This window comes from Lytechinus pictus, chromosome 8, assembly GCF_037042905.1.
Source record: "Lytechinus pictus isolate F3 Inbred chromosome 8, Lp3.0, whole genome shotgun sequence".
NCBI classification, from domain to species: domain Eukaryota; kingdom Metazoa; phylum Echinodermata; class Echinoidea; order Temnopleuroida; family Toxopneustidae; genus Lytechinus; species Lytechinus pictus.
Window position 1 is genome coordinate 26357426 of NC_087252.1, and position 17113 is coordinate 26374538.

General features: G+C 36.2%; 2 protein-coding genes across 2 annotated transcripts in view; both read right to left on the reverse strand.

Annotated features, from left to right (window-relative positions):
- Nucleotides 1–14079, reverse strand: part of LOC129266969 (uncharacterized) — a 248295-nt gene extending 234216 nt beyond the window's left edge. The window contains exons 1-10 of the mRNA XM_064104176.1: nt 14076–14079; nt 13172–13288; nt 7271–7396; nt 6239–6367; nt 5027–5143; nt 3855–3977; nt 2871–2993; nt 2127–2249; nt 1383–1499; nt 757–873 (exon numbers count right to left, since the gene is read on the reverse strand). Of these exons, the coding sequence (XP_063960246.1) occupies nt 757–873; nt 1383–1499; nt 2127–2249; nt 2871–2993; nt 3855–3977; nt 5027–5143; nt 6239–6367; nt 7271–7396; nt 13172–13288; nt 14076–14079 (1096 nt within the window). The remainder of the gene's footprint in view (nt 1–756; nt 874–1382; nt 1500–2126; nt 2250–2870; nt 2994–3854; nt 3978–5026; nt 5144–6238; nt 6368–7270; nt 7397–13171; nt 13289–14075) is intronic.
- A 538-nt stretch (nt 14080–14617) lies between these two features.
- The window catches only part of LOC135155254 (protein serrate-like), a 31216-nt gene continuing 28720 nt past the window's right edge, over nt 14618–17113 (reverse strand). The window contains exon 5 of the mRNA XM_064104177.1: nt 14618–14622. Within this exon, the coding sequence (XP_063960247.1) occupies nt 14618–14622 (5 nt within the window). The remainder of the gene's footprint in view (nt 14623–17113) is intronic.

Genomic DNA, 17113 nt, shown 5'->3' on the forward strand with positions numbered 1-17113 from the left:
ATAACAGGGATATAACACAAGTTTTGCATATTGTCATCTTAATAAATTGCTTCAATTGCTTTTGGGGAAATATACTACTTTATTACAGTCAACTTACAATGTATGCGAGTTTTCCTGTAGATGACTTATACCCCGGTCACATTTGCTCTACGGCGGCCGTACGGCGAGTCGAAAACAGCCGTTTTATTCATCTTAATTCAAACCACATATAGGTAGCTGGTACAAAAAATGTTAAAACGGCTGTTTTCGACTCGCCGTACGGCCGCCGTAGATCAAATGTGACCAAGGTATTACTAATTTAACTACAATAATGTTAAATTAATGTATGAGTGTACTCATCATTAAAACGTGTTGCAACTTTTATGTAAGAGTTCATTTTTGTCCTACTATATGAATAATAGGTCAGGAAAATAATGTGTCTGAGAGACAAAACTCAGATACATCGAGAGACACCTGCACAGACCACAGACACACAAAGATAATTCAATCAAGATTTTGCGCTTCCATGACATTTGCTCCGGTGACAATTGCTCTGGTGGAAAATATGCATGTTAAGCCAAACATAACACCTAAGGTAACCTCAAAAACTAAATAAACCCTTACCCTTCTCTTTACATTACTTTGAACCAAGACCTCTATACTATTCCTAACTCTAACCCTATGCCCTCTGAGATATTAAGACTGGAGCAAATATCGCAGGGGCAAAAGTTGCAGGGGCAAATGTTGCGTCACCGATAGAGAGAGCACTGTTCATACCTTCACAATGTCTTCCATTGTCATGTAATCTCAAGCCTGAAGGGCATTGACATCTGAACCCATCTGCTATGTTAATACACTTGTGTGAACACAATCCATCTGTACATTCACTGGGGGCTGCATGTGACAAAGATAGTACTTGAACAGTGATACTGATTAACATTCTGCAGTCATTTCATTTTGCTACAATTTTTGTCTTCCTGACATGCATTTCAAGGTGTTTGGTAGTGTAAAATCAGAAAATAGCATTGAAAATATACATGCTAAAGCTTTTGGATATGTACTCATTAGAGCAAAATCGCATGAATGAACAGAACTAAAAAAATATATAATGGAACCAACAAAGATTGTGGATGCTAAATGACAAGCTCTGATTGGCTGTCAAGGGAAACAAATTATGCTACGAAATTTCCATTTATGACCAGTAGAGATTTCATTAAACAAAAGGATGATTATTTTCACTGACAACTGTTATAAGCTCCTGAAATCCTAGCAAATGATTGGCTCAATACAAATAGTGAGATAAAATCACTGACTTTTTGATTTGTTAAACACTCCCCAGAAATGAAACTTATCTTTCACAGATCCTAACATTTTTTCAGGATTATTGCAGTAAAATAACTTACCCTGACAGTCTGCGTATCCGAGTCCTTCGTATCCAGGAGGACAAGTACATCGGAAGCTACCAGCCGTGTTTTCGCAACCGAACTGGCATCCGTGATCCTGAAGGCATTCATTCACATCTGAAAATTATAAATATTTTAATCTTGAAAATAATAGTAACAACAACAATAATATCAATAAAGAAATAATAATGTAATTAGTATAGCAGTAGCAAGAGGTGTAATAGTATGCAGCGCTTAGAAACATGTGTATTAAGCGCTATATAAATGTTGCATATTATTATTATTATTTAAGAGTAGTAGTAATATCAATAGTAATACTAATCATCATTACCAGCGTAAAATGATATTACATAAGCTTTCTACAACCATTTTCATTTTGATTGAAAGGTTAAGACACTTTGAAATAATAGGGGGAGGAATGAGAAAGGACTTAACTGTCACTATATCATTTTGTGGCCAGGGTGTAATGACAGCTACTTCTCATCACCTGTATGTAAATGGAGACTGGTTCTGACACAGCCAGACAAGCAAGATCAGATTATACATTATTATTATTCATTATTATTAGTTGAAACAATTAGCTCTTCATACTCTAGTTGTTCGGTACAAGTAATGCACAAACTATATCCACAGTTAGTTTCATGCCACTGTAGTATCAAGTATAATCTCAAATAATAAAAAAATAACAATAGAAAAATAATGCAGAGATCAAAAGAAATCAAAATAATAATCAGATGGACTTACCAGTACACATCCTGCCATCCAGACCAAGCTCGTACCCAGGAGGGCAAAGACACCGGTAGGAACCCTTGGTATTGATACACTGGTAGTGACACAAACCCCTCTCCTGGGAGCACTCGTTGATGTCTGGAAGAAAAGAAGAAATCATTGTAAATTTATATGCACATCCTATCATCCAGACCAATCTCATACCCAGGAGGGCAAAGACACCGATAGGAACCCTTGGTATTGATACACTGGTAGTGACATAGACCCCTCTCCTGGGAGCACTCATTGATGTCTGGAAGAAAATAATTGAAATTATCTCAAGGATCTGCTTTCTAGAAAGGTTATCAGATAATGCCAAATCCATTCTTTACAGGGCTCTAGGTACAATGTGAGAAATAGAAAACATATAAGGCTAAAATAAAAGACAAAACTCAAGGACAGTTAAGAATAGGTAGCGATAAATAGGCGCATCTTCAAGTAACGTTGAAATATAGCAACACAAGTGCAGTCTCGTATAACTGAAGGGAGATCACTCCATAGAAATAGCATAAAAATTTTTCCTATTCTAGAAATAATGAACTTCTTAAACAAATTTATAATCAGAATCTAACGTTGGAAGCTGCAAATGATAACTCACTTTCATTTTAAACAACTTTGATGAAGTCTTTTGAAGGAAAAAACCTATCAAGCACCAAGTTCTTCAAATGCATCTTGAAACCTTCATACTGTGATTGTAACAATAAATCACAACTCTCTTACCAACACAGTTCTGTCCATTACTATGAAGCTGGAATCCCTCGGGGCATCTGCATCTATATGAGCCTGCAACCTCGTCACAACCAAACTCACAAACAGCGCCATATCTCTCGCAAGCATTCATACCTGCAGAGTGAAAGCAATATGATCATGTTTCAATACCTTTGCTCTTATGACCAGCTTTCTACTTTAATAACTGAACTGAAGACACAATTTTTAGATGCTTACGTGAAGTCATTTTATAAGTTTTTCCCAGAAAACATCTTGCCTACTGGAAGCAGGTGGATCCTTCACAAAGCATATTGGAATGATCTAATTCTCCACCGAAAAAGTTAACAATCGTTGTGGGTTTTCTTATTCCTTTCATTACCTTACCTTACTTTTGGCAACTAGATACTTGACCTTTACAAATTCCTTATTGAACTGGTTTCAATTGGATATTTCAATTATTTTTTTTTTTTTTTTTCAAGGATTTTGATTAAGATAAAATTGAAAATATGGTAAATTGCAAGAATACAAGTTAATCCAGATCTTTGTAAGAAATAATGTCTGAAACCAAGTCATTCCTATTTGTATACGGGATAGTTGGGAGAGCATCCATCTCACAACCGGGAGGTCCGGGGTTCAAACCCCAGCCGCGTCAGACCAAAAGACGTTAAAAGATGGGAGCTGCTTCTACCCTGTTTGGCGTTCACCAATTAAAGGGATAGAGCCTCGTCGATCTGGCGCTGCACAGCGGCTGCCGGGCCCACGATCAATTGGGCAAAGCAAATTTTTGGAGTATTTCATGTCTATTTCGAACAATAAAATATGGATTTTCATCATAAAGTTCAGGGAAAACTCATTAGAATATATTTCTGTAATTCTTTTGTTGTTTTGTTCATTTTATAGTGTCAGGTAATAAAAGTTCTCATGGTAGTTCAGTCAAGAAATTAAAATCATGAAAATATATATTGCAATTACTAAATATCTCAGAAAAAAACTTACTTGAGCAGGTCCTAGAGTCCGATCTGAGAGAGTAGCCCGTTCTGCAGGTACAGAAATAGCTTCCTTCTGTGTTCATGCATAGATGTTGACATCCACCATTAGCTGTTCTGCATTCGTTCAAATCTGAAAACAATTACACAAATGGTGGTTTTAGCAATTCAGTTAATTAATTAATGTACACTTGATAGTGTTTCATAAATTCCAAGTTATGTGTAATATACAGCAATATTACATAGGTTATGTAGATTCAAATCAGTGATAGGTCCATTTGTTATATTCTAGGTTTTGATGTCACCTCAGTGAATATAACTGCGTTGTATTGTCCATTGCGGCGTTATATTCACTAAGGTCACGTCACTCGCTGCTTACAAGTTGCGTAATCAGGTAGTTTATTTGATGCATGCGCTAGTGTTAACAAGTCGATCGCATGAAAAACGCGCTTGATGTATTTTCCAAAAATTTTCTATTATGATATAAATGGATCAGAGCTGCAGCAAGAATTTCGGGTTAATCAGACTAGAGCCAGATGATAAATGCAATCTCTGATGGCGAATCCACATATATAGACTATACAATATAACATATATTGCCTCGTCTATCTTTTTAATAAATAAAATTTCAACTCCCCTCCGAAGCAATATTTTTCCCTCGGGAGAATAATTTCTCTCAGCGCTGCACGCTTCTTGCAAAATATAATCCCTTGGGAAAAATATAACTCAGTCGGGGAGAGGAAATGCTATATTCAAACTCTAGGTAGGCAATATCTGTAGATATCATAGCCCAGGGGTGGCTTCGTAGGGAGCATGGGAGCAAAAGCCCCCTCTGACTTCTCAAAAAGATGCAAAATGGAAACCAAAGGAAGGGGAAATAAGAAGCATTTGCAGTTCTTGACAATTTTTCTTTTTTATTTGCAGGAGGTGGTGCTTCTGTAGGCTTGAAAAATTATAGCGGTAATTTCTGTTAAAAGAAAATGGCCCATTGTGTAAGTGCGTTAATTAGCTTTGAAACTCTCCAATTTTGCTGTGGAGGCCAGACTCCCAGAGCATAATAAGAAGTGCTTTACATACATATTAGTAGGGTTTCAAATGTTACTCTCTCACAACCTGGCAAACTGCATTATAGTTTTTCTTACATTTTTTTTTTGGGGGGATCAATGCGATTCATACACTTACCGACACATCTCCCTGCAATACTGGAGTAGCCTTTTGCACAGTTACAGTGATACGACCCAATGGTGTTAATACACTTTCCTGTGCACCCATGGGGAAGACTGGCACACTCATCAATATCTGTGAAGGTTAAAACCATGCAAGAGGTGCTCACACTTGAAAATTAGGTGCATATCGGGCAGGGCATATTTCACTATTTCTTAGACGTTGTGAGAGGTGTTGACATTAGCACCAGAACACATTAAACAACATTCAACAAGTTTTCAAGATACAAAATGGAAACCAAAGGAATGGGAAATAAGAAGCATTTGCAGTTCTAGACGATTTTTCTTTTTTATTTGCGGGAGGTGGTGCTTCTGTAGGCTTGAAAAATTATATTGGTCATTTCCGCACAAAGAAAATGGCCCATTCTATAAGGTTAAGACCATGCAATAGGTGTTCACACTTGAAAATTAGGTGCATATCGGGCAGGGCATATATCACATATTTTCAGTCATTGTACGAGGTGTTGGCATTAGAACCATTACACATTGAACAGCATAAAACAGGTTTTCGCACTTAAAAATAGGATTGATAACAGGCAGGGCGTATTTTAGATTATTTAGTAATTGTACTTGGTGTTAACGCGAGCACCATAGCACCTTCAAAAACATGCAGGATTGTTTTGCCCTTCAGTCACATTGGTGTGGTAAGTATGGTGTTGAAACAAGGACAACTCCGGAACAACTATACCCAAGTCATACACTTTCCTACCAAGAATAGCTGCCATGGGTGTTAACACTTAATCAACACAAAGTAGCCAAGTGTGACTGGTGTTTTAAACAACTTTTTACCTGGTGTTGATGCTAACACAACACCCAAAATAACCTCCATAAGTCATGCTGTCTTCTTGAACTTCATGCCTACACTGACAGGAATAGCTGCCATTAGCGTTAACACCTTATAAACACAATTCCCCACAAGTGTGAGTAAAACAACAGATTACATATAAATGATAAATTATAAACTATGGTGTTTATGCTAAAACAACAACAAAGCTAACCTCTGCAAGTCATGCTGTCTTCTTGGAGTTCAAACCCTTGGCTACACTGGAAAGAATAGCGGCCATTAGCATTAACACCTTATCAACACAATCAACAACTGGTGTTTTTAATGACTGTTTACATATAAATGATAAACTATGGTGTTGATTCTAACACAACACCAAAAACTAACCTCCACAAGTCATGCTGTCTTCTTGGAGTTCAAACCCTTGTCTACACTGGCAGGTGTAACTACCATGGGTGTTTAGGCACATGTGATGACAAACACTAGGTCCTCCATTCTGCCTGCACTCATCGATATCTACAGGAAGAAAGGAAATGTCACATGATGTGTATAGAATTTAAACAAAATGGAAAAATCTATTTTTTTTCACATAAACCAAAATTGTTTGGGTGGTGTTTTATGGTTATTCTAACTCTGTGTTCCAAGTATGCCTATTGAAAGAAAACTGCATAAACTAAGTTATGTTTTCATACAATATATACTTGATTGACAAAAATCGAATATACTATCTGAATTATTTTGTTATCATTTTGTCATCAGCCAAAACATGAAGCTGTAAGATTTTTATTTTTTTATAATGGCATCAAGCATTATGCTGTGTTTATATTTCTTATTTTTTCACTTTGTTTTGTTCATACACTGTATGTGCTTCCTTTTTGTTGTAAATGTATGTAGACCTCATTAAAAACAGCTGAGCTGAAAGGACTATCCACCCTATGACCAAAAATGAATCAATAAATGAAGAGCTCACTTGCAAAAGGGGTTAGGTCAATTTTCATCGAATTTGATTTTTTTTTTGTCTTAATGTATAGATTTTCACTAGCTCTATAACATGATACCAAAGAAAAGTTGAAATTCCCATTAAAAATTGAACTAAAATGGCAAGGAAAAGTCACCTTTTTTAAAAAAGGGTTAGGTCCATTTCAGTTTGGTTGCAAAAGGGGTTAGGTCCACACATATTTTTTTTTTTAAAGAATATTCTAAAAAATATGAAGACGGGCAGATTTCTTTTATACACAATGTTCACATGATAGGGTAGTACATCATGAAAAGTTAGTTTCTCATAAGAATATTGCAATAAGTGAGAACGAAAAAAACATGTTTTTTCTCGGAATGGTCCAAAGTGGACCTAACACCTTTTGCAACCAAACTCTTCAAACACTTGCTTTGAGAGTCCCAACCTGCACCGGCATGACTTACCGATACATGACCTTCCATTCATATGCAGTCTGAACCCTTGCCTACAAGAGCACCTGTAGCTACCGGCGGTGTTCTCACAGTTATGATGGCACGGCTGCCACTGGCTCTGTCGACACTCATCAACATCTGGAGAGAGAATCGTACAAATTAAAACATGAACATGAAAAACTTAATCTTCTGAAGCTTGCAAGACCATTTGTACCAAGTGATCAGGGGGGTTGTTCCACAAAGATTAAAGCATGACTTAGAGTTGCACTTACATGCAGACGCATACATGATATGCAACGCACAATCTTCTTGATTAATATCCAGTATTGCGCATCCTCTTGGCATGATCTGACCAATGCGGTCATGCCTTTTATATAATAATAATAATAATAACGGCATATTTACCCAGGGTAGCCACTTCAGTTCCGAAAACTGTTCTCCCAGCGGGCCCTGCTACAATTATTACCCCGGCTTTAGCACGGCTACCTTGATCGGGCACTCGAGCATTCGAGGAATTTCTTCCTACCGGGTACCCATTCACCTCACCTGGGTCAAGTGCGGCACAATGTGGATAAATTTCTTGCCGAAGGAAATTACGCCATGGCTGGGATACGAACCCACGACCCTCTGTTTCAAAGTCTGGAGACTAATCCACATGCAACTAGGCATTTAAGTGCAACTATAAGTCATACTTAAATCTTTGTTAAACACCCCCCTGGAAAGGTAGTTGGTAAATTGCCACTTGGTCTACACCCAGTTTGCCTACTTTCCATTTGGTCTCATCCCACATGGTCTCATCTTAGATGTCTACCACCAGCTTGTCTACTAACAATCATCAACATCTGCAAAACACTCAAACAAAAACATGAACATATCACTCAATCTTCTTAAAACCTATTTAAGTTTTGGTGAATCACCCAAAAATACATTTTAACTTATTCCAATTCATTAATAGATAATAGGAATGTGTATGCCCTGAAACAGTTATGATGTGGAAAATTGTGGAGGATGAATATGTGAATATTCTTGGAAAATAATTTATGAAATAAAATAAAACATAAAATTCAACATGTTTAACTAGATAAATTTGCCTTTTCACATTTTATTATACATGGACACAGTGAATCCAATTCTAACATATTTTCTTCAGGCACATCCATGCATTAAGACAACGAGCGCTTCTTCATGGAAATTTAAGTGCACTTAAAAAACTTAAGAGGGGTTTAAAACAACCTATTAAACCTCTTTTGCGAATTCAGGCAAATAAGATGACAAGTCAAAAGCCACAATATCTGCAACCCTTACAACTATCAATCATCAGAGAAAACTATATTTTTTGGTTAGTTTGATAGAGATACTTATAGAAGATTCTTGCACTTGTCAATGATGTACTGTTTCTCAACTGGCCATGTCATCTTTAAAGGACAAGTCCACCTCAACAAAAAGTTGATTTTAATTAAAAGAGACAAATTCAACAAGCATAACACTGAAAATGTCATCAAAATCGGATGTAAAATAAGAAAGTTATGACATTTCAAAGTTTTGCTTAATTTCACAAAACAGTTATATGCACATCTTGGTGGATATGCAAATGAGGGGACTGATGACGTCATCCACTCACTATTTCTTTTGTATTTTATTATATGAAATAGGGAATATTCTATTTTTCTCTTCATTGTCAAGTGAAACAACGATTGATTCCACCCTGAACATGTGGAATGAGTATTGTTTAATAATATATGATTCAGTCAAGTTGGTCCTTATTGTCAAATCTGAAAAAAATGAAATATTGTATAAATCAAACAATAAAAAACAAAAGAAATAGTGAGTGAGGGACGTCATCGACTGTCTCATTTGAGTTGTGCATATCACTGTTTTGTGAAAAATAAGCAAAACTTTAAAATGTCGTAAGTTTCTTAGTTTACATCCGATTTTGATGAAATCTTCAGCGTTTTGCTAGTTTGATTTTTCTCTATTTATTCAAATCAACATTTTTCTGGGGTGGACTTGACCTTTAAGGCTCCTAACATTGCCCATACACAGATTGAAGATGAACTGAGTAAAATGATAAATCATTCTGCCCGGGTATCATCACCTCTCAAGGTTTTGAAATATCGCACAATTTTTCTTTTCTAAAATACTTTTACCTTTCTAAAATACTAAGTTACTTATCATACCTTGCCAATGCAAACTAACGTTTTAGAAGAACATAGTAAGAGGACTATATTTCTTTTACCATGCATCTCTGTATTGCCCATGACCATAGACCATATCTCCGACCTACAAACCTTCCCAACATCCTCAAGCAAGAAAAATAATACACCTATGAATTATGTCTTCATATTGCTCCCAGCTTATCAAGGATTTACAGACGACTCTTAAAATCAACTCTCCTTTCAGTTACCGAGATAGGGAGAAAGGTTCAACGTTGGGCAGGTGGCGACAAACCAAATTGCCAATTTAGGGATCAGAGAGTGTCTGGGTGTGCAGAGAAGTGCCAAGTGGCAGGAAAGATCAATTAGAAGCTGTCATATCTCCAGATGACGGCCTGAGGGTTTCCATTCATGAGTTTTCAAACGCAGGGCATGGCCTAGGTCTGCAGTTAGCCCATATTGTTTCATTGGGTATCACAGGAGGAGGTATTAGTGATTTTCACTGGCAACTGTTACAAGTTGCTGAAATGCTGGCGTGTGATTGGCCGGGAGAAAAATAAGTGAGTGAAATCGATGACAAAAGGCTTCATGATAGGCCTATGCTCCCCTGATAAATGGCTTGATTTGATTTAAGTTTGGTTTACCAATAAAGCCACTCAAAATAGCAGGCAGTGACTGAAAATTAACTGAATTTATGGGAATAATATAACTGCATTGAGTTAAATTTGACTTTGATAGAATAAAATGGTATTAAGTTGCATGAGATCACACAGCGACCTCCAAGGGCAGAAAAAGGTCAATTTCAATGGAAGTAATATCAGACCAAGAGTAGTCCAGTCAACCCTTTCATTGTACTTAAAGGAGAATGAAACTCTTGGAGCAAGTTAGCTTTTGTGAAAGCAGAAAAATCAAAGAATAAGATCAACAAAAGTTTGAGTAAAATAGGACTAGCAATAGAAGAGTTATGAACATTTGAATGTCGAGATCACTAATGCTATGGAGATTCTCCCATTGGCAATGCGACTAAGATCTATGATGTCACAGATGAACAACTCTCCCCTTTTGGACACTGAAAATATACCCCAAAACATCTCTTATTGCTAATTCTAATCATATGACAAACGATTCATCAATGATATAATGTTGTGAAACCTCTGTACTTGTCCTCTCATAAAGAGAACACCTCACCTTGTGATAGACTCTATAAAAGTGAGAATATATGTGAAATAAGTACTAAAGTAATGAGGGAGTTGTACGTGTGTGACATCACAGATCTTGGTCGCATTGCCAAAGGGAGGAACTATATGGCACTAGTGATCTCAATATTCAAATGCTCATAACTTTCTTATTATTCATTCAATCTTCCTCAAACATTCAACAATATGTTTCTTTGATTTTTCTCTTCAATATGGATTCAGCTGGTTTTAAGGGTTTCATTCTCCTTTAATGAGTATCCACGTACATTAAAATCCATTCATCGATTGCCTGATCAGTGGATATGTCAACTTTTTTTACTCTTAGCTATTTACATTCAAAACCATGATATAACAAGAAATAAAACTAAGAGAGAGGAATAAAGGAAATGGCCATCTTCCTTTTTAAGCAGGTCAAGCTCTTCTGTGTCATAGGAACTACAGATAATACAGAGGTCAAATTAAGGTATAATTTTTATATAGCAGCATAGATGCCAATATAGCAAAATAGATACCTTGATGTTAGATAAAGAAACATTGCCCATAAAACGATCTTACCAAACTCGGTGTTCTGACATACACAATACAACATGACCCCAGATGGACCAAAGCTATTGCATTATTCTGAATAGGTACATTCAGACCGACTTGTTCACCAGAATGCCCATTCATTTATGAGAACTTGTTCCAGCCTCAAAAATACCTAATAATTACAACGCATTCAGACCGACCGCAAGCAGACCATTTTGGGGTAAGTTCTTGAAGTGTACAGAGTGTGCAGTATGGGTCTGATTAGCAGGCAAGGTGTGAGCAGTACACAGCGCCCTCACCCAACTATTTGCAGGGTTGAGAAAGTTGTCATAATCTACTTCCACAATGCCAAAATACCAACGACCTTGAAAAAAAATTCTAATTTCAGCAAGTCCCTACGACTTAGCGGGTATTTTTATTCGCAGATATTACAAGTCTTTTGCTTTCACATTGGCAAAAATACCTGTTATTTTCTGATCAGGGCGGATCAGGATAAATTACCCCAACAGAGAATGCCTGGTATGAACTTCGAGGCGGTCTGAAAGCACCGTTTGGCATAGTATCCGCCAGTTAAAGTATAAGGGTTTCATTGGTTTGCCTATAGAATTAATGTTTGATAATTAACACTTGTCTATCGTAAGTCAATCAAATAGTCTCCAAAGAATTGGTTTCTGTAATAGCATAATTACGATTTAATGGAGGAAATTATATCACTCTAATTAAGAAGGAAATCCATAATGACAATTGTCCAGTTTTAGCTGACTGCTAAGAAAGTATTGTAGACTCAACGAGTGATCAACTGGTAGACCAATGGCGTGGAGTAATTTCTGAGAGACATGGTCATACGGAATAACTTTATAAAAGGGGTACTATGACCTATTCATCACAATCATCATCACCACAATCATGATGATCATCATCATTTTTCATTAATCATCATTTTCATCGTCACATCACCATCAATATCACCAAAACTATCATCACCATCATCATCACATGATCATCACCATCATCATCACCCACATCATCACCATCACCATCATCCTTACCATCATCATCATCTTCATCATCACCATCATCACCTCCATCATCATCACCATCATCACCTCCATCATCATCATCATTATCATCACCATCATCATCACCATCATCATCATCATCACCATCATCACTTTAATCACCATCAACGTTAAACGTTAAAGTCATTATTTCTCAGGAGAGAAAAGGTGGTTTCAAACCGCCTCGATCACAAGAATCCCCGTTAAATTACGAGAACTTTTTTAGGCTGAAAAATACCCATTAATTATTCCTGCATTCACACCGCCCTGAAACATACCCTTCGGGATAAGTTCCTGAAGTTACGAGCATGCGCAGTATGGTCTGATAAGCAGCAAGGCGCGAAATTCAAAATCACTAGCCCAGCAGCAACCCATGCACGGCGCCGCACCCAACGACACGCTGCGCTAAAAGTTCCCGTAATTTGCTTTCAGACCGCCAAAATACCCACGACCTTGGAAAAATCCCCGCGAAAGTTCTCGTAATTTCGCCAAGTACCTACTATTTATCGGGTATTTTCTTTCGGGGATATTACGCGTAGTTTGCTTTCAGACCGCCAAAATACCTGGTATTTTCTGATCGGGGTAAATTTCCCGATCAGAGAATACCTGGAACTGGCGAACTTCGAGGCGGTCTGAAACCACCTAGTGTAAACCTGGTTCCAAGCTCACATCAGTAGCCGCCATCATCATCATCATCATCACCATCATCCTCATCATCGCCAGCACCATCATCGTCACCATCACCATCGCTATCATCATCAGTCATTAACATCATCATCACCATCACCATCATGATCATCACAATCATTACCATCATCATGATAACTGTTAAACTTACCTCCATACCTATATTGATTTGGAGACAGAGTACCCCAATCCCAAGCTTTCAGCAGTAACCGCCATTACCATCATTGACAACATCACCACCATCAGCACCACCACCAACACCACCATCATCATCACCAAGGTTAAACTCACCTATACATCTTTGTTTGTCCGGAGAGAGTGTAAACCCAGTTCCACATTCACAGCTGTATCCTCCTTCTGTATTCACACACCGCTGGTCGCACTGTGAATTCTGACATTCATTCACATCTAGAAAAAAAATAAAAAAATAAAAATCAATGAATTTGCAAAACTTTGACAATACAATTCGCAAGGAAAATATATGACAGAATAAAGGCTTATGATATTGGAAATATATGAAGCATAAACAGTGCGTCCTACAAAGTATGAAGCCAAGATTTATTGATGATTTATTTAATATAACTCAAACACAAATACAATAGACAAAAGACCTATCATTGTAAAGCTTAGCGTCTCCTATTTTATCTAAAATAATTGAGATGATTCCTAATCCATGCATGAGTGAGCAAAATCAATTTGAAGAAAGTATACCAAAAAGTCACTTGGAGGGCGGTATCTGAGTTTCCAAAAGAAAAAATCACCTTTCCAAATAGGTTCAATATCTGCTCTCTGATTTGATACCTCATTTGCAGAAAATGGTCAAGAACCAACGAATTAATGTGTATTTGAAATAAGGCTTGAACTCCAATAATTTCATAAAATGAAGAGGTTTTACAGGCTAGCTGTCAGACTTAATCGACACTCTGTTTTGTTGACAATTATCAATGCATTAGGTCTTTTGATAAACGTGTGATAGCTTTGGTGGGAAACTGGTGAAAACATGCTTGTTTCATGAAAGTATGGAAATACAAGCATTGTTTCGTAGAAATAAAACTTTGTTAATTCTTGAACATTTTCTGTGATTGTTGTATCGAAGAGCAGATATTGAACTTTTGAGACACGTGATTTTCTTTTTGAAATTCAGATACTTCCAGCTGAGAGACTGGTATACTTTCTTCAAATTGTTTTTACTCACTCATGCCTGAAGTTATTTCAGCTGATAGAGCAGACACTAAGCTTTACAATGATAGGTTATTTGTCTATTTTATTTGTGATTAAGTTTTAATAAATCACCAATAAATCTAATTTTCGTTTGTTTTTTATGGGACGCACTGTATAGGCCTAAATATATTTGAATCTGTATAGTTAAGTCTGTCTACAGCTACTTCAGGTAGGAAAAAAAGTTGTAATAGTCAATTTTAAAGGGTTATCTCTTAAATCACTAATTAGGTGTATTAGTTATATTCAGACAAATCAGATTTAATTTTACACTTATTTGACAGTTATTCTATAATAATAATTATTTATTTACTATGTCAATGATATCATACACCTAAGTAGTTTATATTTTACTGTTATTGTATTGTCTACAGGATAACTATTCTCATTTCATCAATTCCTCAAAAATTGAATATGTTATCTTTGAACAATTTTTGTATTAGTGATAAATATATTAAAATTTATATAAATTATTTTATGTTAACAGGACCATGCTGAAAAACAGTCAATCTGAGCTTGTTATCCTGTATAAAGATATTTTAATAAATAAATAAAAATGAATAAATAATAATGATAATAGATGCATTACAATCAAACACATGCATCCTTTTTTTTTCTCATCCATATCTTGTGCTCCCCTCTTCTTGTCCCCCACCCACTCAAGTTGAGAAAATGATTGGAATAAAATGTGATTGTAATAAATTCCCAGCAAAACTGATCCTGACATAATAGGTTTAGACCTGTCAGACTTCATCATACGATTTGTGAGGACAAGACACATTCATTTCCATTATATATGTCTAGCCATTCATGATGTTTCATAAAACTTGCTATGATAAACCAACAGAAAATATGATATCTGTGAAAGCTTCTGAATCATTTTTGTCCAGTCTAGTTCAAGTATGAAACATTCAACTAATGCCCAAGATTTATTTTAAAGCTATATTTTGGCCAAAGTTATAATTGACAGACACAAACTGGAATAATAACATATTAGATTTCACACAAAGCATTGTATGGAAAATATTTTATGTAAAAAAAATAGACAATAGAAAAAGAAGAAAAAATGGAGCTGAAGATTTCAATATTTAAATTCATTCCGACTCTAAACTGATATAGGTCTACAATGTAAGTGCAGTAGAGGGAATAATTATTTCCTGGGCCTTTACACATTCCATAGGTCCATGATTGGAATGACTTTCCTGAAGGCACAAAAATTTGTATCCATGAATTCTCACAACCGGGAGGTCAGGGGTTCAAACCCCGGCCGCGTCAGACCAAAAGACGTTAAAAGATGGGAGTTGCTGCTACCCTATTTGCTGTTCAACGATTAAAGGGATAGAGCCTCGTCGATCTGGCGCTGCACAGAGGCTGCGGGGCCCACGATCAATTGGGTAAAGCAAATTTTCGGAGTATTTCATTTCATGTCTATTTCGAACAATAAATTATGGATTTTCATTTTCATCATTAGTACTGTTATATTGAAATTATCTAGAAAATTTTCATTAGCAGAAATTCACTTCGTGAACACACTATGGATAGCTGTAAACAAACTGAGTGACACTTTTTTAATTACCACAAAATCACTCAATTATAATTTCAAAAAACACATAGAACTTATAGGAACCGGACATCATAGGCCTCACACAAAATTAACCTTACATGCATAGGGGGCCTAATATGTATGGTGTGTAACGTAAACAGGATTACTACATAAAGACATCAGTCATCAGTAATAAAAATCAAATAATTGGCAGATAATATCTTTTCCCCTGTGTATTGGTTGCATGCCAATGAAAACCTGTACTATGCCAAGGTCCATCAGTAGGCCTAGTATCAAAAAGTTTGAGATTTACTTTGTATATGTATGAAAAGTTACTACGAATGTAATCATTGATTCTTAAATCTAGTGAATTAGAATTTCACTGTTGGTTCAATGACGTCACTTATTTGAGTAACTTGTCATACATGTATATTTGTTTTCTGCAAGACAACTACGTTCAATTACAAATCAAGAGGAAGTCACAAAATCAAGCATAATAAGTTAAGTTGGAATTGATCACAGATCAATTACAAACTTGTGGACATACGCTTGATTTTTAATTGAACAAAAGGTTCTAGCATCAACCCATTATACTCAATATCTCATTTGAATTAAATGCCACATGGAAGTAAAAAAAATTAAAGGTATTAGGAGTTTCATAAGCCTTGAAAAACATAATTACAAAACTTTACAAAGTTCAACCAACATTTCAATGTCATCAACCTTGAAAATAATAACCAATTGTCTAGACCACTTCAGGGGCAAGTCAGAGTATTCCTTACAGCTTATATGTTTTTCGGTGGTTGAAACGTGGTACAATTATCCGGTATTTCCTTCAGTTTTATTTTGGCTTGTATGAAAGGAAGCCGGCGGAAACGGGCCATATGTGGAAGGAAGCAAGTCGGGGGAGGAACGTCAGATCATAGGACTGATGTGAAAGTACCTTGTGTATATACCGATGAATGTAAAGGGCATGACAGTGAGAAGAATTAATAGTTTACGGTGCTACAAACCAAAAAAAAAATAACATAGTGCATACAATACATTAGCAAACGCAGTTGTTCACAGACTCCAATTTTTCTTGATCTGTTGAGATCAACCTTATGGGGGATGAATTTGAACTTTAAATACTTACATATAGATAGGGAGTTTGGGGGCCACATACTATTCAATATTTCTTGATCTATTGAGATAAACCTTTTGGGGATGAATTTGAATATATAGATAGGGTGTTTTGGGGCACTGATCCTTTAAAAAGTTCCACTACCAAGGAAACTAAGAGAAGGATATGACAAATCTATCACTAACTTATTTTAAAAAGGTCAAAATTTTGTCCCAGATGCTGTGTTGTGCTCCCTCAAAAATAGTATATACCTCATTAGCCACTACCTGACATAATGACAAATGGAATACTTTTGCCTCAATTTGCAAACTTCTTCAAGGTTTGGTGTTAGAATGTGAAATCTATATTG